The 14,333-nt window shown below is 39.2% G+C and overlaps 1 protein-coding gene across 1 annotated transcript; it reads right to left on the bottom strand.

Moving 5' to 3' along the window:
* Positions 1 to 3,706: 3,706 nt before the first annotated feature.
* Positions 3,707 to 6,653, bottom strand: LOC145799662 (uncharacterized). The gene is made up of 4 exons (XM_082889271.1): positions 6,374 to 6,653; positions 5,913 to 5,995; positions 4,815 to 5,417; positions 3,707 to 4,006 (listed from the first exon to the last, which is right to left on the bottom strand). The coding sequence occupies exons 1-4, from the start codon at positions 6,651 to 6,653 to the stop codon at positions 3,707 to 3,709; spliced, it is 1,266 nt and encodes a 421-aa protein (XP_082745397.1).
* Positions 6,654 to 14,333: the final 7,680 nt, after the last annotated feature.

The raw sequence follows: 14,333 nt of genomic DNA, 5'->3' as shown, positions 1-14,333 counted from the left end.
TTAGTCACATTCGATAATATAAACGAGCATGAGGCAAATATAAGAGTGGAAATATAGCTCAAGATAATCATACATAAGTATGGTAAGGTAAGAAAACAACATTAGGCATGCTTTGAAATACTTAGAAACAAATAACCTAATAAGGGACAATTTTCAATAATTTTTAGAACTATAGAGTTAAAAAGAATGCTTTGGTAACAATACTTCCAGATCATATTAAGGGCTGAAATTGCACAGAAACAACAAACAACATGTCTATTTTCAGTTCCAATTTTTAGAATTTGCACAATAGATCCAGAAATTGATCTACAAGCTATGTTCGAAAATCTGTCCAGATTTGTCACATTTTAGGAAAACTAGCTTTCCTCTCACTCTACTCGATGATTTTCACCCAAATAAATTCCGTTGGAAAGAGGACGCCGTGTAACGCCCTCAAAATAATGCATAAAACACCACATTCTTGACATGCATTAATATAAGAGAAATAAACACTTTTCCATTCATCAGAGTAATCCTTACAAATGTATTACATGTTGACAACAAAAGTAAATGCCCAACGGCTTACAACTTTCCAAGCCAACACTTGGTTACACAAAAGAGAGTAGTAACTCATATAATATTAAGCTCTTAGCCTGAATTTACATGTAATACAACAAAAGATAACAAAACAACAAAAAAGGTCTTCAACTGCCAAAACCTTCCAAGCTATGTCCTTGGAGGTGGCATATCACCTGGACCTGAAAATGATGTCCCATATAGGGTGAGCCACAGCCCAGCAGAGATATACTAAACCAAATATAAGCAATGACTAAAACAATAGCATTTGATAGATGGTTGACACATATAAACCAGTTGTATCATAACACAGTTCCATGACAATCATGTCCATGTTACATTCCACTTTCCTTTACTTATCCAAATCATTTCATATACGTGGCTCAGAACCTGGCCAATCAATTCAATGAGGCTATAACTCATATACTAACACTTCATATTTCACAATAGATACACATATTTGCTGTATCAATAATCATATTAAAATACTTCCATACTTCACAATAGATACACATAATTGCTATATCAATACTTCAATTTAATACACATAATTGCTGTATTACTGGAGTTCATCCCCTATCTCCTCCCAAACAGGTTTGAGAGTCCATCCCCTATCTTCCCTCAAACCATGGAGTACATCCCCTATCTCCTTCCACACAATACACGTATTCCAAGTATATAAACAATTATTATATACAAGGATCAATCAATACACATATTTGATGTATTATTCCAACTGTCATATTCAATGACATATTCAATGACATATTCAATGTGATTAGTTTCGGTTTTCCCTAATCAACATGCAGTGTCTACAACAATTAAGACTATCCTCCACCGATAGCCCAAAGCAGATATTTCTAAACAGAACATAAATGCATCAACAGATATAATATTAGCAATTCCCATAGGTGAGTGATAAATTAATCCAACTACACCATTCAATCCCATAATTTCCCAATTTCATGGATTTCAACTCAATTTCACATTTTTCCAAATTAATTATACAAATTAATTAGGGCATTTTCCCCATTTTTACAATAATAGCCCTAAGGCTCATTTTTCACCCATAATCCACAAACAACCTCCATTTCAAGTCTATAACAGAAATATGACTCAAACATGGAAAACCCCTCTTTTAGAAATTACAAAACAAACCCTAACTTTTCCAATAATTACCGAACAACCCCAACGTATCAAAATGCCCAAAATTTATGACAAAACTCATAGAATGGAGTAGGGTATCCCTACCTCGAAATGAAGAGCTCAAATGGAGAAGATGACCAAAGTCCAAAGTGCTCCAAACTCACAAATTTCTAGATTAAAACGAAGCTCACACCACCCTCTATCTTTCTTACACAGAACTTAGGGTAGCAACACTCAAGAACTAGATCAATCCCTAGAGAGAAGGTGCGTAGAGAGAGAGGGAGCTCGGATCTAGGGTTTACAAAATAAAAGAGATGAAAAAGTGAAGTGTTTACCCACTGCTGTCTACTGATATAACACAGGCTCGCTTGAGCGAAGGATTGATCGCTCGAGCGACCAGACACAAGGAACTGTCGCTCGAGCGTAGAAAGCCTCGTTCGAGCCAAGAATGCAAAGCTTCAGGTCTGCAACCCAGAAGCACGCTCGAGCAACAGAATGCTCGCTCGAGAGAAGAAACTCAAAACATACACCTCGCTTGCTCGAGCGAAGGAAAGCTCGCTCGAACTAAGAAACACAGCTCTCAGGTCCAGAATCAAGCGCAGACACAAGCTCGAGTGAAGGACCTCTCGCTCAAGCCACCAGATACAAAACTCAACTCTCGCTCAAGCGAAGGAACCCTGGCTCAAGCAAAGGATCTAAAACACAGAGCTCGCTCAAGCGACAAAAGCCTCGCTCAAGCGAAGAACCAAAATTCTGGGCAGCAACCATTTGCTCCTAATCACACCCAAATTGTAACAAACCTGCCCAAAACATCCTATAACTCAATTACAAAGAATTAAATGATGACAATAAGATATATACAACAACAAGTTCCACGGAACCTAAGTCCGGATACAACAACCAAATGGGGAAAGACCGGGATTGCTATACTCTGAATTCTAAATGTTGACAGAAGAATCAACATGAGATAATTTTTTTGGAATTTTATAAAATTGCAAGAAGTGGACTGTTTTAAGAGACTCAGGACCAGATTTTTAAAACAAAATATCCAAGTCCTAAAAACACAGAATAAGGGGCTAATAAAATTATTATAAGCTCTAAACATACCAAATATCCTATATTAAATTCAGATTTGAGAAATAAATAAATTTGATTTTTGTTTTAAATTAGAGAAGTTGCAATAGTGCATAGTTTGACAAAATTGTTAGACAAAGTCACTAGATCATACCCATACTTCCATACACATCAAAAACCCTATTTACCATTAATATGAAACACAAGAGGGCACACTAGACAATAGGATGAGATGGGTGAAAGAATTGGAGAAGACAAGGGACAGATGTGTTCTTACATTAACTCAAGAAAACAACTTTTCTTCCTTCTTCTTCTTCACTTCCTTGTAGTTCACAATCTCCTCCTCTCACCCTCTCCTTGGCTGCTGAAAATATGTGTAAGGAATGGGGGAAATGTTCTCAATTTGTAGGCAAGGGATTTAGGTTGAAAAGACAATTTTAACCTTAATCAATTATTGTTCCTTAATGGCTAAGAAAATTATCTTAGTGACTAAGGAAAATAGAAAACTAATAATCATCTTGATATTATTCTCAAATCTTCTAGGTGGTTCCACAACCAAGTTTTTCCCAAAATAATATTTATAAATACCTATGTAAATACTCATTTTCCAATAAATAATAAATAAAAGAAAAGAATAAAATGTATGAATTAATTTAGAGACTAGGGGTTAAAATAAATTAAAACCAAGCGTTAGGGGTATTTTCAAATATAAAATGGTGTTCTAGGATTTAATTATAATACAAAATAAAATAGAAAAAAATTATTCTTTATTAGACCATTTTGTAAAATTTTATGAAATTAGGGACTAAAATGCAATTAACCTAAGGCTTAGGGTTTTAAGTGTAATTACCAAAAATTAGGGTCTCTACAACCTATCCCCCTAAAATAAATTTTGTCCTCGAAATTAAATCATACCTTATGTCTCAAATAGCTATGGATAATTTTCCTGCATTACGTCGTCACGTTCCCAGGTGAACTCCTCGATGCTGTGGTGACGCCAGTATATCTTAAGAAGTTGAGTTGTCTTTCCTCGCAAGTTCTTTTCTTGTCTGTTCGCAATTGTTATTGGTCCTTCCTCAAAGATAGTGTCTTTGTCAAGTCGGATTTCTTCGTAGTTGATGATGTGAGAAGGGTGCATTACGTACTTTCGCAACATAGACACGTGGAAAACATCATGTACTCTAGCCAATGGTGGGGGTAGAGCCAATCTGTACGCTACCTCTTCAACTTTCTAAAGTATCTCGAAGGATCTGATATATTAAGGTGATAATTTCCCTTTCTTTCAAAAACGAATAACCTGTCGGTGGGGCTGAACTCTCAAGAAAATATGATCATTGATAGAAAAAGTTAGAGGTCTTTTCCTTTTATCTGCATAACTCTTCTAACAATCTTAAGCTACCACCAATCTTTGTCGAATAAGTTTCATCTTTTCTATAGTTTCTTACACGATCTTTGGGCCTATTAAGCTTGCTTCTCCAACTTCAATCTAACAAACTGGTGATCTATAGGGTCGACCATACAGTTCTTCAAATGGAGCCATGCCAATGCTAACCTAGAAATTGTTGTTGTACACGAACTCCACCAACGATAGGTGTTGCTCCTAACTTCCTTTGAAATCCATCATACAAGCTCCGAACATGTCCTCTAATGTCTAAATGGTGTGTTTCTAACTGTCTGTTAGTTTGAGGATGAAAGGCGATACTAAAGCGTAATTCGGTCCCCAATGCTTCTTGTAAGCTTCCCCAAAATTGGGAGGTGAAATGCGAGTGGTAGTCTGATACAATTTATATAGAAATTCCATGTAGTCAGACAATTTCTTTAATGTAGAGATGACTCAGCGATGTCAAAGTGTTTAAGATTTTATATGGCAAAAAGTGCACAGTTTTTGTCAATCGATCGGCTATGAACCATATAGCATCGTGTCCCCTAGGTGACCTGGGTAACCCAATGATGAAGTCCATTGTTACATGCTCCCACTTCCATTATGCTATTGGCAAAAGTTGAAGCATTCCTCCAGGTTGTTGGTGTTATGCCTTTACCTGTTGATATGTAAGGCATCTGGCCACAAATTGAGCCATATCCTTCTTTATTCCGCTCCACCAATATTGGCATTTTAAGTCTTGGTACATTTTCGTCCCTCCTGGGTGCACTGCAAACACTGAATGATGGAACATTTTTAGAACTTTTTCTCTAAGCGACTCATCTTGTGGCATAAACACTATGTCTTGATGTCTTAAACTTTTATCCAAATGAATCGTCCAATCGGGTATAGGATAGCCGGATGCAATTCGTGCTTTTATGAATGCCATATCCTGATCACATTTCTGTGACTCCATTACCTCATTCAGTAATTTGGACGTAGCGATTTGAGCACCAAAGTATACCTTTTCATCGTGAACTTTTATCTGTACTTCGAACTCACTGAGTGTTCTGACCATATTCAATTCCCTGAGTACCAAGCTAGCAATAATCCCTCGGTTTTTGTGACTTAGCGCGTCTGCCACCGCATAAGCATTGCCAAAATGACAAGATAGAGTATAATGGTAATCTTTGACATATTTCAGCCATCGTCTTTGTCTTATGTTCAAGTCCTTCTGCGTGAACAAACGCTTCAAGGTCTTATGGTCCGTGAAAATCTCAAACTATTCACCATATAAATAATGACAACATTGCTTTAGCGCAAAAACCATCTCTGCCAGCTGCAGATTGTGTGTCGAATAATTCCTTTCATGCGGTTTCAGTTACCTGGAGCCGTAAGCCACCACATTTCTATTTTGCATTAACACATAGCCTAGCCCATCCTTAGACACATCACAATACACTATATATCCTATGTCTCGCTTAATTAATCTCCTATTGAGTTCTTGAAATGATTATTCATATGTTTCATCCTAATTGTAGTTTACCCTTTTTTGCATTAGACAAGTCATCGGCTTGGCCAGTTTGGAAAAGTCTTGAATAAATCGTCGGTAATAACTAGCCAACCCTAAGAAATTGTGAACTTTGAATACTGAGGTTGGCTGCTTCCAATTTAATACTGCTTCTACCTTGGTCGGGTCCACTGCGATCCCATGCTCAGACACAACATGTCCCAAAAATTTGACTTTTTTTTTCAACCAGAACTTGTATTTACTTACTTTCGCATACAGCTGGTTGTCTCTTAAAACCTGGAGAACCACCCACAAGTGTTGTTCGTGTTCTTCTTCAGACGGTGAATAGACTAGAATGTCATCAATAAAAACCACCACAAACTAGTCCAAGTATGGAGTAAAAATCTTATTCATCAAGCTTATGAACATGGTCGGTGCATTGGTTAATTCGAAGGGCATTACCACAAATTCGTAGTGGCTATATTAGGTCTGGAAAGTAGTCTTTAGTTTATCAACATCTGTGACCCGCAATTACTGATAGCTAGATCTAAGATCGATTTTTGAATATCACTTTGAACCTTAAACCTGGTCAAATAGGCCATCAATCTGTGGAAGTTGATATCGATTTTTGATCGTTACCCAATTGAATTGCCGATAATCTATGTACAATCTCAGTGTTCCTTCCTTTTTCTTTGCAAAGAGAACTGGTGCTTCCTATGGCGAGGTACTTGGTCGGATAAATCCTTTTTCTAGCAATTCTTGCAGTTTCATCTTTAATTCCCGAAGTTCGGCAGGAGCCATATAGTGGGCCGTCATGGATAGTGGTGCAATATCCGCTTGTAAGTAGATACTAAAATCTACATCAAGACGTGGCGGTAATCCAAGAAATTCCTCGGGAAAACCATCTGCGTATTCACAAACTACACACGAAAGATATAGTTCTGATCGGGCTTCTTTATCAAGGATCAAACTTGCTAACCACCCAACAAGTTGATTATGCCAACGCATCTTACGATTTTTGGTGCTCAGAGACTCCTCTTTATCCCCCTTAAATTGGAAACACCTCCGATGTGTAAGTCATCACCCTCTTCTAGTAGCAATCAATCTCCGCTCAATTGGTGGATAACCAATCCATACCCAAGATTATGTCAAAATCCGACATGTCCATGACCCGAAGGTCGCAAATCAAGTGCAAACCCAACACTTCTAATTCGCACCGTCGACATATTAATCCTACCTTGACATGTCCTTCTAAGGGTGATGCGATACTTATAGTAGTTTCTAAAGGTTCACATTCAAGACCTAACGATTTAAAATATGATGTTGATATAAATAAAAAAATGTGATGCACCAAAATCGAATAGAACTAAAACCTAAGAATTATAGAGAACAATGCTACCTCTAATTACTAATGGGTCTTCGTCCTCTTCCTCTGATCGTAGGGTCCAACCCTTATTTGAACTTTCTTGCATTTTCCCTATTAATTGACCCAATTGTTCTAGAATCTGGTTCCCAATGTGGCTCAAGGTTTCGGCCACGAGTATTGGTCCATTCTCAGGGTTTCGATTACACGATACTTCATTTTTATTGCGTTATTGCACGCGAGCTCGTGTGTTATCGCTTGTCTCGGTGTAGCTGTTGGCTCGAGTGTGGTTCACTATTTTTTTCCTTGCTGTTCATAGTATGGGGTGAGGCATAAGTTGGAGTCTAATTATGGAGGCAATTTCTCAAGGGTAATCAACTAATCTTAAAGTTATGGTTTAATTATCCTACAGTGTTTGAAGATCAAGTAGTAAATAACAAATATAGGGAAGCACACAACACAACTTCACCTATATATATAGGCAAAATAATAACTACAAGGCTTTTAAAATTGGATTAGTAAAAGGAATACGAAGTGGAGATGGAAGAATATGAAGAGGTTATATTAATTACATCAATTAACACAAGGATCATCTAAAATACGGATGGACAATATAATGGAATAGATAACGTTATGGTTTCAGACTTTTATGTGGTCAAGGTTATAGAGGTAGCAACTAAGTTAGATACTTAACTTGAAACTTCGTCGGCCATTCGCGTTTCAAACTAAATATCCAAGATTTATCATCGAGTAAATAAATTGCAACTTTTAGATAAATTCTCATACAAGATGGAACAATCAAGGCTCAAGGTTGTCAATCTAGCAAATGGTAGAATTGAAAAATATAAAGTAAGACCAGATTGTAATGACTTAATCTTGAAGGTGAATGACATCAAACAAAGGTTACAAATATGAGATGAGGGTATGACGATCTATAGAAGACTTGTAGAAATAACAGTACCCCTACTTCTATATTTTATCTAATGTGGAACATATTGCCCTATTCAGAGTTAAAACCACTTCCCTTCGTAGGTGATCGTCATAACGTTTGAAGTCGAAACGCACGACAATTCAGAATAGGAAACATGTTCTCAAGAGTCAATGTTGTTGTGTCTGAAACCTGAAAAAAAGTCCTAGGATAGGTCAAGAAAATTTCATTTTTTGATGTCTTTTAATTCATAGAATAGATAGTGCTATCATAATATAATAAGGCTATCTCTAACCACATGTCGAAACGCGCATGTAAAGGTTGAACCTAGGCTCTGATACCAAGTTGTAATGCCCCAAAATTCGAGACTGTCAAATACGTACAATAATACAACACAAGCAGGATAGATAACCAAAACATCTTAATATACATATATAACCAGAGTTAATATCACAGATAATTCGTTTGTCTTTCATTACAGGATTACAAAACATTACCAAACCAAAAGTCAATAAAGGAAAGAAAAAGGAAAGCCATGATGATTAGCTGCAAACATGAGCAACATGAGGCCAAACCATTGGCTCTAAATAAGTATTGTGCCTTGGACATTGAGACTAAAGTCCAAAAGATACAAGAAGAAGAAGCTCTATGGATAGATTTTGTCTATGAAGAAGAGAGCAAAGAGGCTGAGCCAGGAAAGGCTGTGACAAATCAGATGAGAGGTTTGTTTCAAAGCTAGAAAAAGCTGAAGAAGGGACATTGGTAAACACTCAGATACAAGATCCTTTAGAGGAGAGCAATCTAAGGGATGCATCAGTACAAAAGCCTACCTATATTAGTGCCTGGTTGGATCCTATAGCTAGGGACCAGTTATTGGCCCTTCTGAAAAAATATAAGGATTGTTTTGCGTGGTCTTACAATGATTTGCCTGGATTAGATAGGTCATTAGTGGAACATAGACTTCCAGTTAAGCCAAATTTTAAACCATACAAGCAGAAGCCTAGACAAATGAGTCTTGAGGTGATTCAAAAGGTGAATGGGGAGATTGCTAAGCTCCTTAAGGCAAGCTTTATCAGAACAGCCAGGTATGTTGAATGGTTGTCTAACATCATGCACGCGATTAAGAAAAATGGCAAATTGAGGGTATGTATTGATTTTAGAAATCTAAACTTGGCAACTCTAAAGGATGAGTACCCCATACCTGTAGTGGATCTACTGGTAGACAGTTCAGCAGGGCATGGGATCTTGTCAATGATGGATAGACATTATGGCTACAACTAGATATGCATAGCAGAGGAGGATGTTCACAAGACAGCTTGCAGGTGTCCTAGGAACATTGGGACCTTCGAATGGGTTAAGATGCCATTTGGTTTGAAGAATGCTAGAGCAACATATCATTAGAGGATACTTGGAGTGTTACATTGATTATTTTGTGGTAAAATCTCATTCTATGGAAGAGCATCTAGTCCACTTGACAACAGTCTTTGAGAGAATAAGAAAATTCTAGTTAAAACTCAATCCACTCAAATGTGCTTTTGGTGTATCAGCTGGAAACTTCTTAGGGTATATAGTACACAAGAAGGGAATATAGATTGATCAGAACAAAACCAAAGCCATCATTGAGGCCAAACCTCCATCAAGTAAGAAAGACTTGCAAAAATTCCTTGGTCAGGTTAATTTTCTTCAAAGGTTTCTTTCTAACACTGTTGGGAAAACTAAAGTTTTTTTTTCTCTATTGAAGTTAAAAAAATGAAGAAGACTTTAGGTGGACAGCAGAGCATCAAGCTACTTTCGAAGGAATAAAAGCCTATTTAGCCAAACCTCTAGTGTTGATGCCGCCAAGGAAGGACAGAGCTTTGAAGGTATACATTCCTGCAGCTGAAGAATCCTTAGGAGTCTTTTTGGCTCAAGACAATGAAGAAGGCATGGACCAAGCAATATATTACCTTAGTAGATTTTTAAACTCTTGCGAATGTAAACACTCAGTTGTTGAAAAGTTATGCTTAGCCTTGTACTTTGCAGCAATAAAATTAAGATATTATCTTTTGCTTGCTATTGTCTTGGTAATTACAACCATAGATTTGGTTAAACACATGTTATCTAGACCTATATTTACAAGCCAAGGGCTTTAACTCTATTAGACTTAAGTCCACTTTTGTTGTAACCAAGCATCGTCTTCGAAAGATGTAAGCCTTTAGGACATTTCTTGTTTGTCTAACTTTTATGTTATCTCTCTATTATATCACTCTTTTGTAAAGCTTAATTGTAAATCAATGAAAGATAACTACTTTGTCATTATGATCACTTAATGATATTGAGTATGGGTTATAGTAATTCTTTCGGGGTGTTATAACTTGGTATCAGAGCGTACTTTGGGTACGTAGGAAGTGGTTCTTACCATAATGGGTTTATCTCGCTTGATAGAGATGTTTGTATGTTTGTAATGCTATGTGACAACATGCTTATGTGATTATATGAGTATGGGATTTAGTTCCTAAGATGTTGATTGGGTTTGCGGGTTTCTAGAAGTTCTATTAGAAGAGCACTTGATCATTGCTGCTTCTAATTGGAACTTTGGTAATACCGTGGGATGATCATTATCTAGGAAGGAAGTTCGTATGTGTTTATGTGACTACGTGCTTATGTAGAGTGAATTATTGATGTCCATCATATTAGGACGCGAGTGAATTAGCTTCGACACATTTATAAATGTGCTAATCTCTTTTGTTACCTTCATTAGGATGTCAAGACGTGGATGTGGTGATGGTAGACGTGGTAGGCCTAGAAGGCATGAGGTGCCTTTATCGGATGAGATTTTGACGCAAGAGGAAGGGGTTAGTCAAGCTAATATGGCCGAACCAGTTGGTCAGCAGGCCATGGGCGCTTTGGCCTGTGAAATGGCCAGAGCTTTGCGAGAATCTATGGACATTCTCAAGGCTGAGAATCAAGTCCAAGCCCAAGTTACTAAAGCAGGGCCGTCTTTTTTGAAGAGGGAGTTCTTTTGGTCTAATGCGAACAAGTTCGTGAGTGATCCGAAGAAGTCACTAAAGGTGGATGAGTGGCAAGAACAAATGGTGAAGACGATCGATATGCTTGGCATCGAGGATGATGAGCTGAGATGACCTTGACATCCTTCCAGTTAGAGGAAGATGCGGGTCAATAGTGGAAGTATGCACGTAGGTGCATTGGGGTGACTTGGGAGGCCTTTGTCAACGGCTTCCAGGATAATTTCTTGCATGCCGCTACTAGGGAGAAGTTGACAGATTAGTTTCTGAAGCTCAAGCAGCTTAGTTTGCCAGTAGCTGACTTTGAGGCAGCTTTCACTAGCCTCTCTAGATTTGCACCAGAACTCGTGGTGATAGAGGAAAACTATTTTATAGAGTTCGAGAAGAGGTAGAGGACCGGCCTCCTTTTCAAGGTAGCTAGGTCGATCATTAGGGATTACAGACTCAGGCGGTGGCTCATCTTAAGACCGTAGTTCAGGCAGAGGAGGAGCGAATGAGGGTGTAGACACCCCATTTTTGACCAACCTTAAGACTCAGACGTCATCGATTGAGCGCTTGGTGATGGTGCATGTTGTGCTCGTTCTGAGGTTTCGGAGTTTCGGTTGAGAGCCTTACCCCCGGACCTTGGGACCCTTTTGTGCCTTGTCTCGATAATTAGGGACTACAGACTCAGGCGGTGGCTCATCTTAAGACTGTAGTTCAGGTAGAGGAGGAGCGAATGAGGGTGTAGACACCTCATTTTTGACCGACCTTAAGACTCAGACGTCATCAATTGAGCGCTCGGTGATGGTGCATGTTGTGCTCGTTCTGAGGTTTCAGAGTTTCAGCTGAGAGCCTTACCCCCGGACCTTGGGACCCTTTTGTGCTTTATCTCGATTTGTGAACCAGGTCTTGTTTTCTCTTTCCAAAGGGAGGGAGAGGTCTCGTAGACCATCTCTCAGTGGCCGTAGGCTACTTTTTGTGGTCATAGGCCACTTTTCCCGTTTGGAGACCAGTTTTCGATTTTCGGAGCCGTCGGCCGTGCGCCTCGGTTCAGAACCGCTTAACTTTCTCCGTTTGGCATGGTTTTTGGCACACACCTTCCTTCCTCTCTCTAGAGGGACACTGTGGCCCAGGAGACCACCTTTGTGGTCGCGCGCCACTTTCGATGCTTAATAGCCTATTTTCGGGGCACCCGACTGCACGTTTTGACACCCGAACCCTCGTTTTGCATCCGTCTTGGTTCATTTTTGGCATGGACCTTGTTTGCATTGTTTGGGAGGTGGTACAAGGGTGGGAGACCACCTTTTCTCCTTGGAGATCACTTTTCTCCCGCCAGCCGGTTTTCTTGTTAGGAAGCTAGTCTCCTTGGTCTTTGAGCCACATTTACTGGCCTCCCACCATACCACTAGCTTGCATTCAATGTGGAGACCATCAAATGGAGGTTTCAACCACCTTTCATTGGGTTGAACCTTTTGAACTGGTCAGCCGACCGGAGAACGTGGTCGGCCGGCCACCTGAACTGGTCGGCCTGCCTCCCCCAGTCTTGTCTCTATGAGTTGTTGCCAGCTGTGCCAACCGGAAGGCACATAATGGATTCTGCATACACATGTATGGAGGATCTTCAACCTTGGTTTTTAGCTTCTTTGAGAAGCTTTGGTCCCTTTTGGCTATAAAGGAGGGCCTCCCCCTCCTTTGTGAGGGTTTAAAATTTTGGTTAAGGCAAAAGAATATATCCCTCTCTATATCTCACCATTTTGAGCTCCAAAGTGTATTGTTCTTACACCATTGCACACCACCTCATAGCCTAACCCTTCCACCATTGCTTGGAACTTCTTGGAGGCCATTTTCAGAGGTTAAGGAGTTGGGTTTTGGGTCCAGAAGTTGCTATCTTTCTGAGCTTCAAGGGTAACACACTTTTTCCCTCTTTTAAGGTTTGTTTTGATCCATCTCTTAGCCTTATTTTCATACATATTTGAGCTTTGTTGTCAACTGAAAAAAGTCTTGTTTTGAGGTCCTTTTGATGTTTGTTTAAGGTCATTTTGTTGTTGGGGGTCATCTACCCTCTTGCATGCTTCATTTTTCCTTGTTTTGAGCCATGCCCTAAGGCCTTTGTGTTGACCTTTGCTTGGCCTTTTAACCACTAAAATCCAGCCGGTTTTTAGTGGTTAACATGTGTTTTTGAGAGCCAAAATCAGAGAGGGGTGACCCTCTCCCTCCTTGTCTTGTTCACTAGCATTTTTGGCCTTACAAAGGATCCTTCTTTTGCACACCTCCAAGCCTTGTTTTAGGCCCTTTTCAGTGACTTTTAGGGCCTGGCTAGGCTCTTTCTAGAGTTGGTTTTGTCACCTTGGGTGTGTCTCTTGCATGTGTAGAATAACACCTCTTATAGCCTATCAAAGGAGCATGACATTCTTGTATGCATTGATCATGTTTCAGTGGGTTTTTGGGCTTTATTTGGCATGTCATGTCTCTGAATTTTGCTGGTTTAGTGGCCTTTTGAATGCTTCATATGCTTGTAGTGTAAACCATGCTCACTAGCTTCCATTGCATGTTGTTTTGGCCATTGATTCTAGCATATTTTGGCCATGTTCTAAACTGATTTTATTCATGATTTGGGCTGCCTTAGCTTTGTTTTGAGGTCCCATGGTCGAATGATGTTTTCCATGCATGCTTGTAGTGTAATACCCTTGCCTAGCTTCGAGTTTTGAAGCCTCTTGCATGCTTAACTTGAGTTGTTTTCATGTTTTGACATCATTGAACATGTTATTTCAGAGCTTATACTTGTGCCATATTCCCATGTTTTCCACTCTTTAAATGCGTTTGAGAGTTGTGCTTGTATGCCTCATTTTTGTGCTATTGCATGAGCTTCATTTTTGTGCATTGCAAGCCATCATTTTAGCCCACTTTGCCACTATTTTGGGTCTACATAGGGACTGTTTAGGGTTGGTTTGGTCATTTGGGCATCGCTTTGCATACCTCTAGTGTAATGCACTTCACTAGTTTCGGTAATTATGCCATCCAACATGCATCGGGTGAGTTGTTTGCATGATTTGGGACCATCTTGGATGTCATTTCAGACCTGGAACATGTGTCATCATATGCCATGTTTCATCCTTGTCATGCTTTCGTAGAGTTGCACTTTGTTCCTTAGGTTTGGTCCCTTGCATTTGTGCATGTTTGCATGTATCTTGTTGCCTCATTTTCATCATATTGGCCATTGATTTGGGTGCGGCTGAGGTCCATCCATCTTGGTTTAAGTCCATCTTGCATTGTGTATGCCATATAATCCATGTTATCGCATGTTCGATCATTGCATTGCGTATGCCTAGTTCATAACATTGCGTATGTTAGTGCATTGTGTATGCATGCCATATAATCCACGTGCATTGAGTATGCCCTTGATTAGTCCA

Source organism: Camellia sinensis, chromosome 9 (assembly GCF_055761805.1).
Source record: "Camellia sinensis isolate YWXY chromosome 9, ASM5576180v1, whole genome shotgun sequence".
Lineage (NCBI taxonomy): Eukaryota > Viridiplantae > Streptophyta > Magnoliopsida > Ericales > Theaceae > Camellia > Camellia sinensis.
The sequence above is the reverse complement of the archived record's forward strand: the minus strand, read 5'-3'. Positions and strand labels throughout refer to the sequence as shown.

What these genes read in the sequence shown, in the direction of transcription:
- LOC145799662 (XM_082889271.1), bottom strand. Translation starts at nt 6,653, where the DNA reads ATGCGTTGGCATAATCAACTTGTTGGGTGGTTAGCAAGTTTGATCCTT. An exon ending in AAAAGGATTTATCCGACCAA is followed by an intron (nt 5,996 to 6,373) that starts GTACCTCGCCAT and finishes ATGACATTCTAG; the next exon opens with TCTATTCACCGTCTGAAGAA. An exon ending in ACAACCAGCTGTATGCGAAA is followed by an intron (nt 5,418 to 5,912) that starts GTAAGTAAATAC and finishes TATGGTGAATAG; the next exon opens with TTTGAGATTTTCACGGACCA.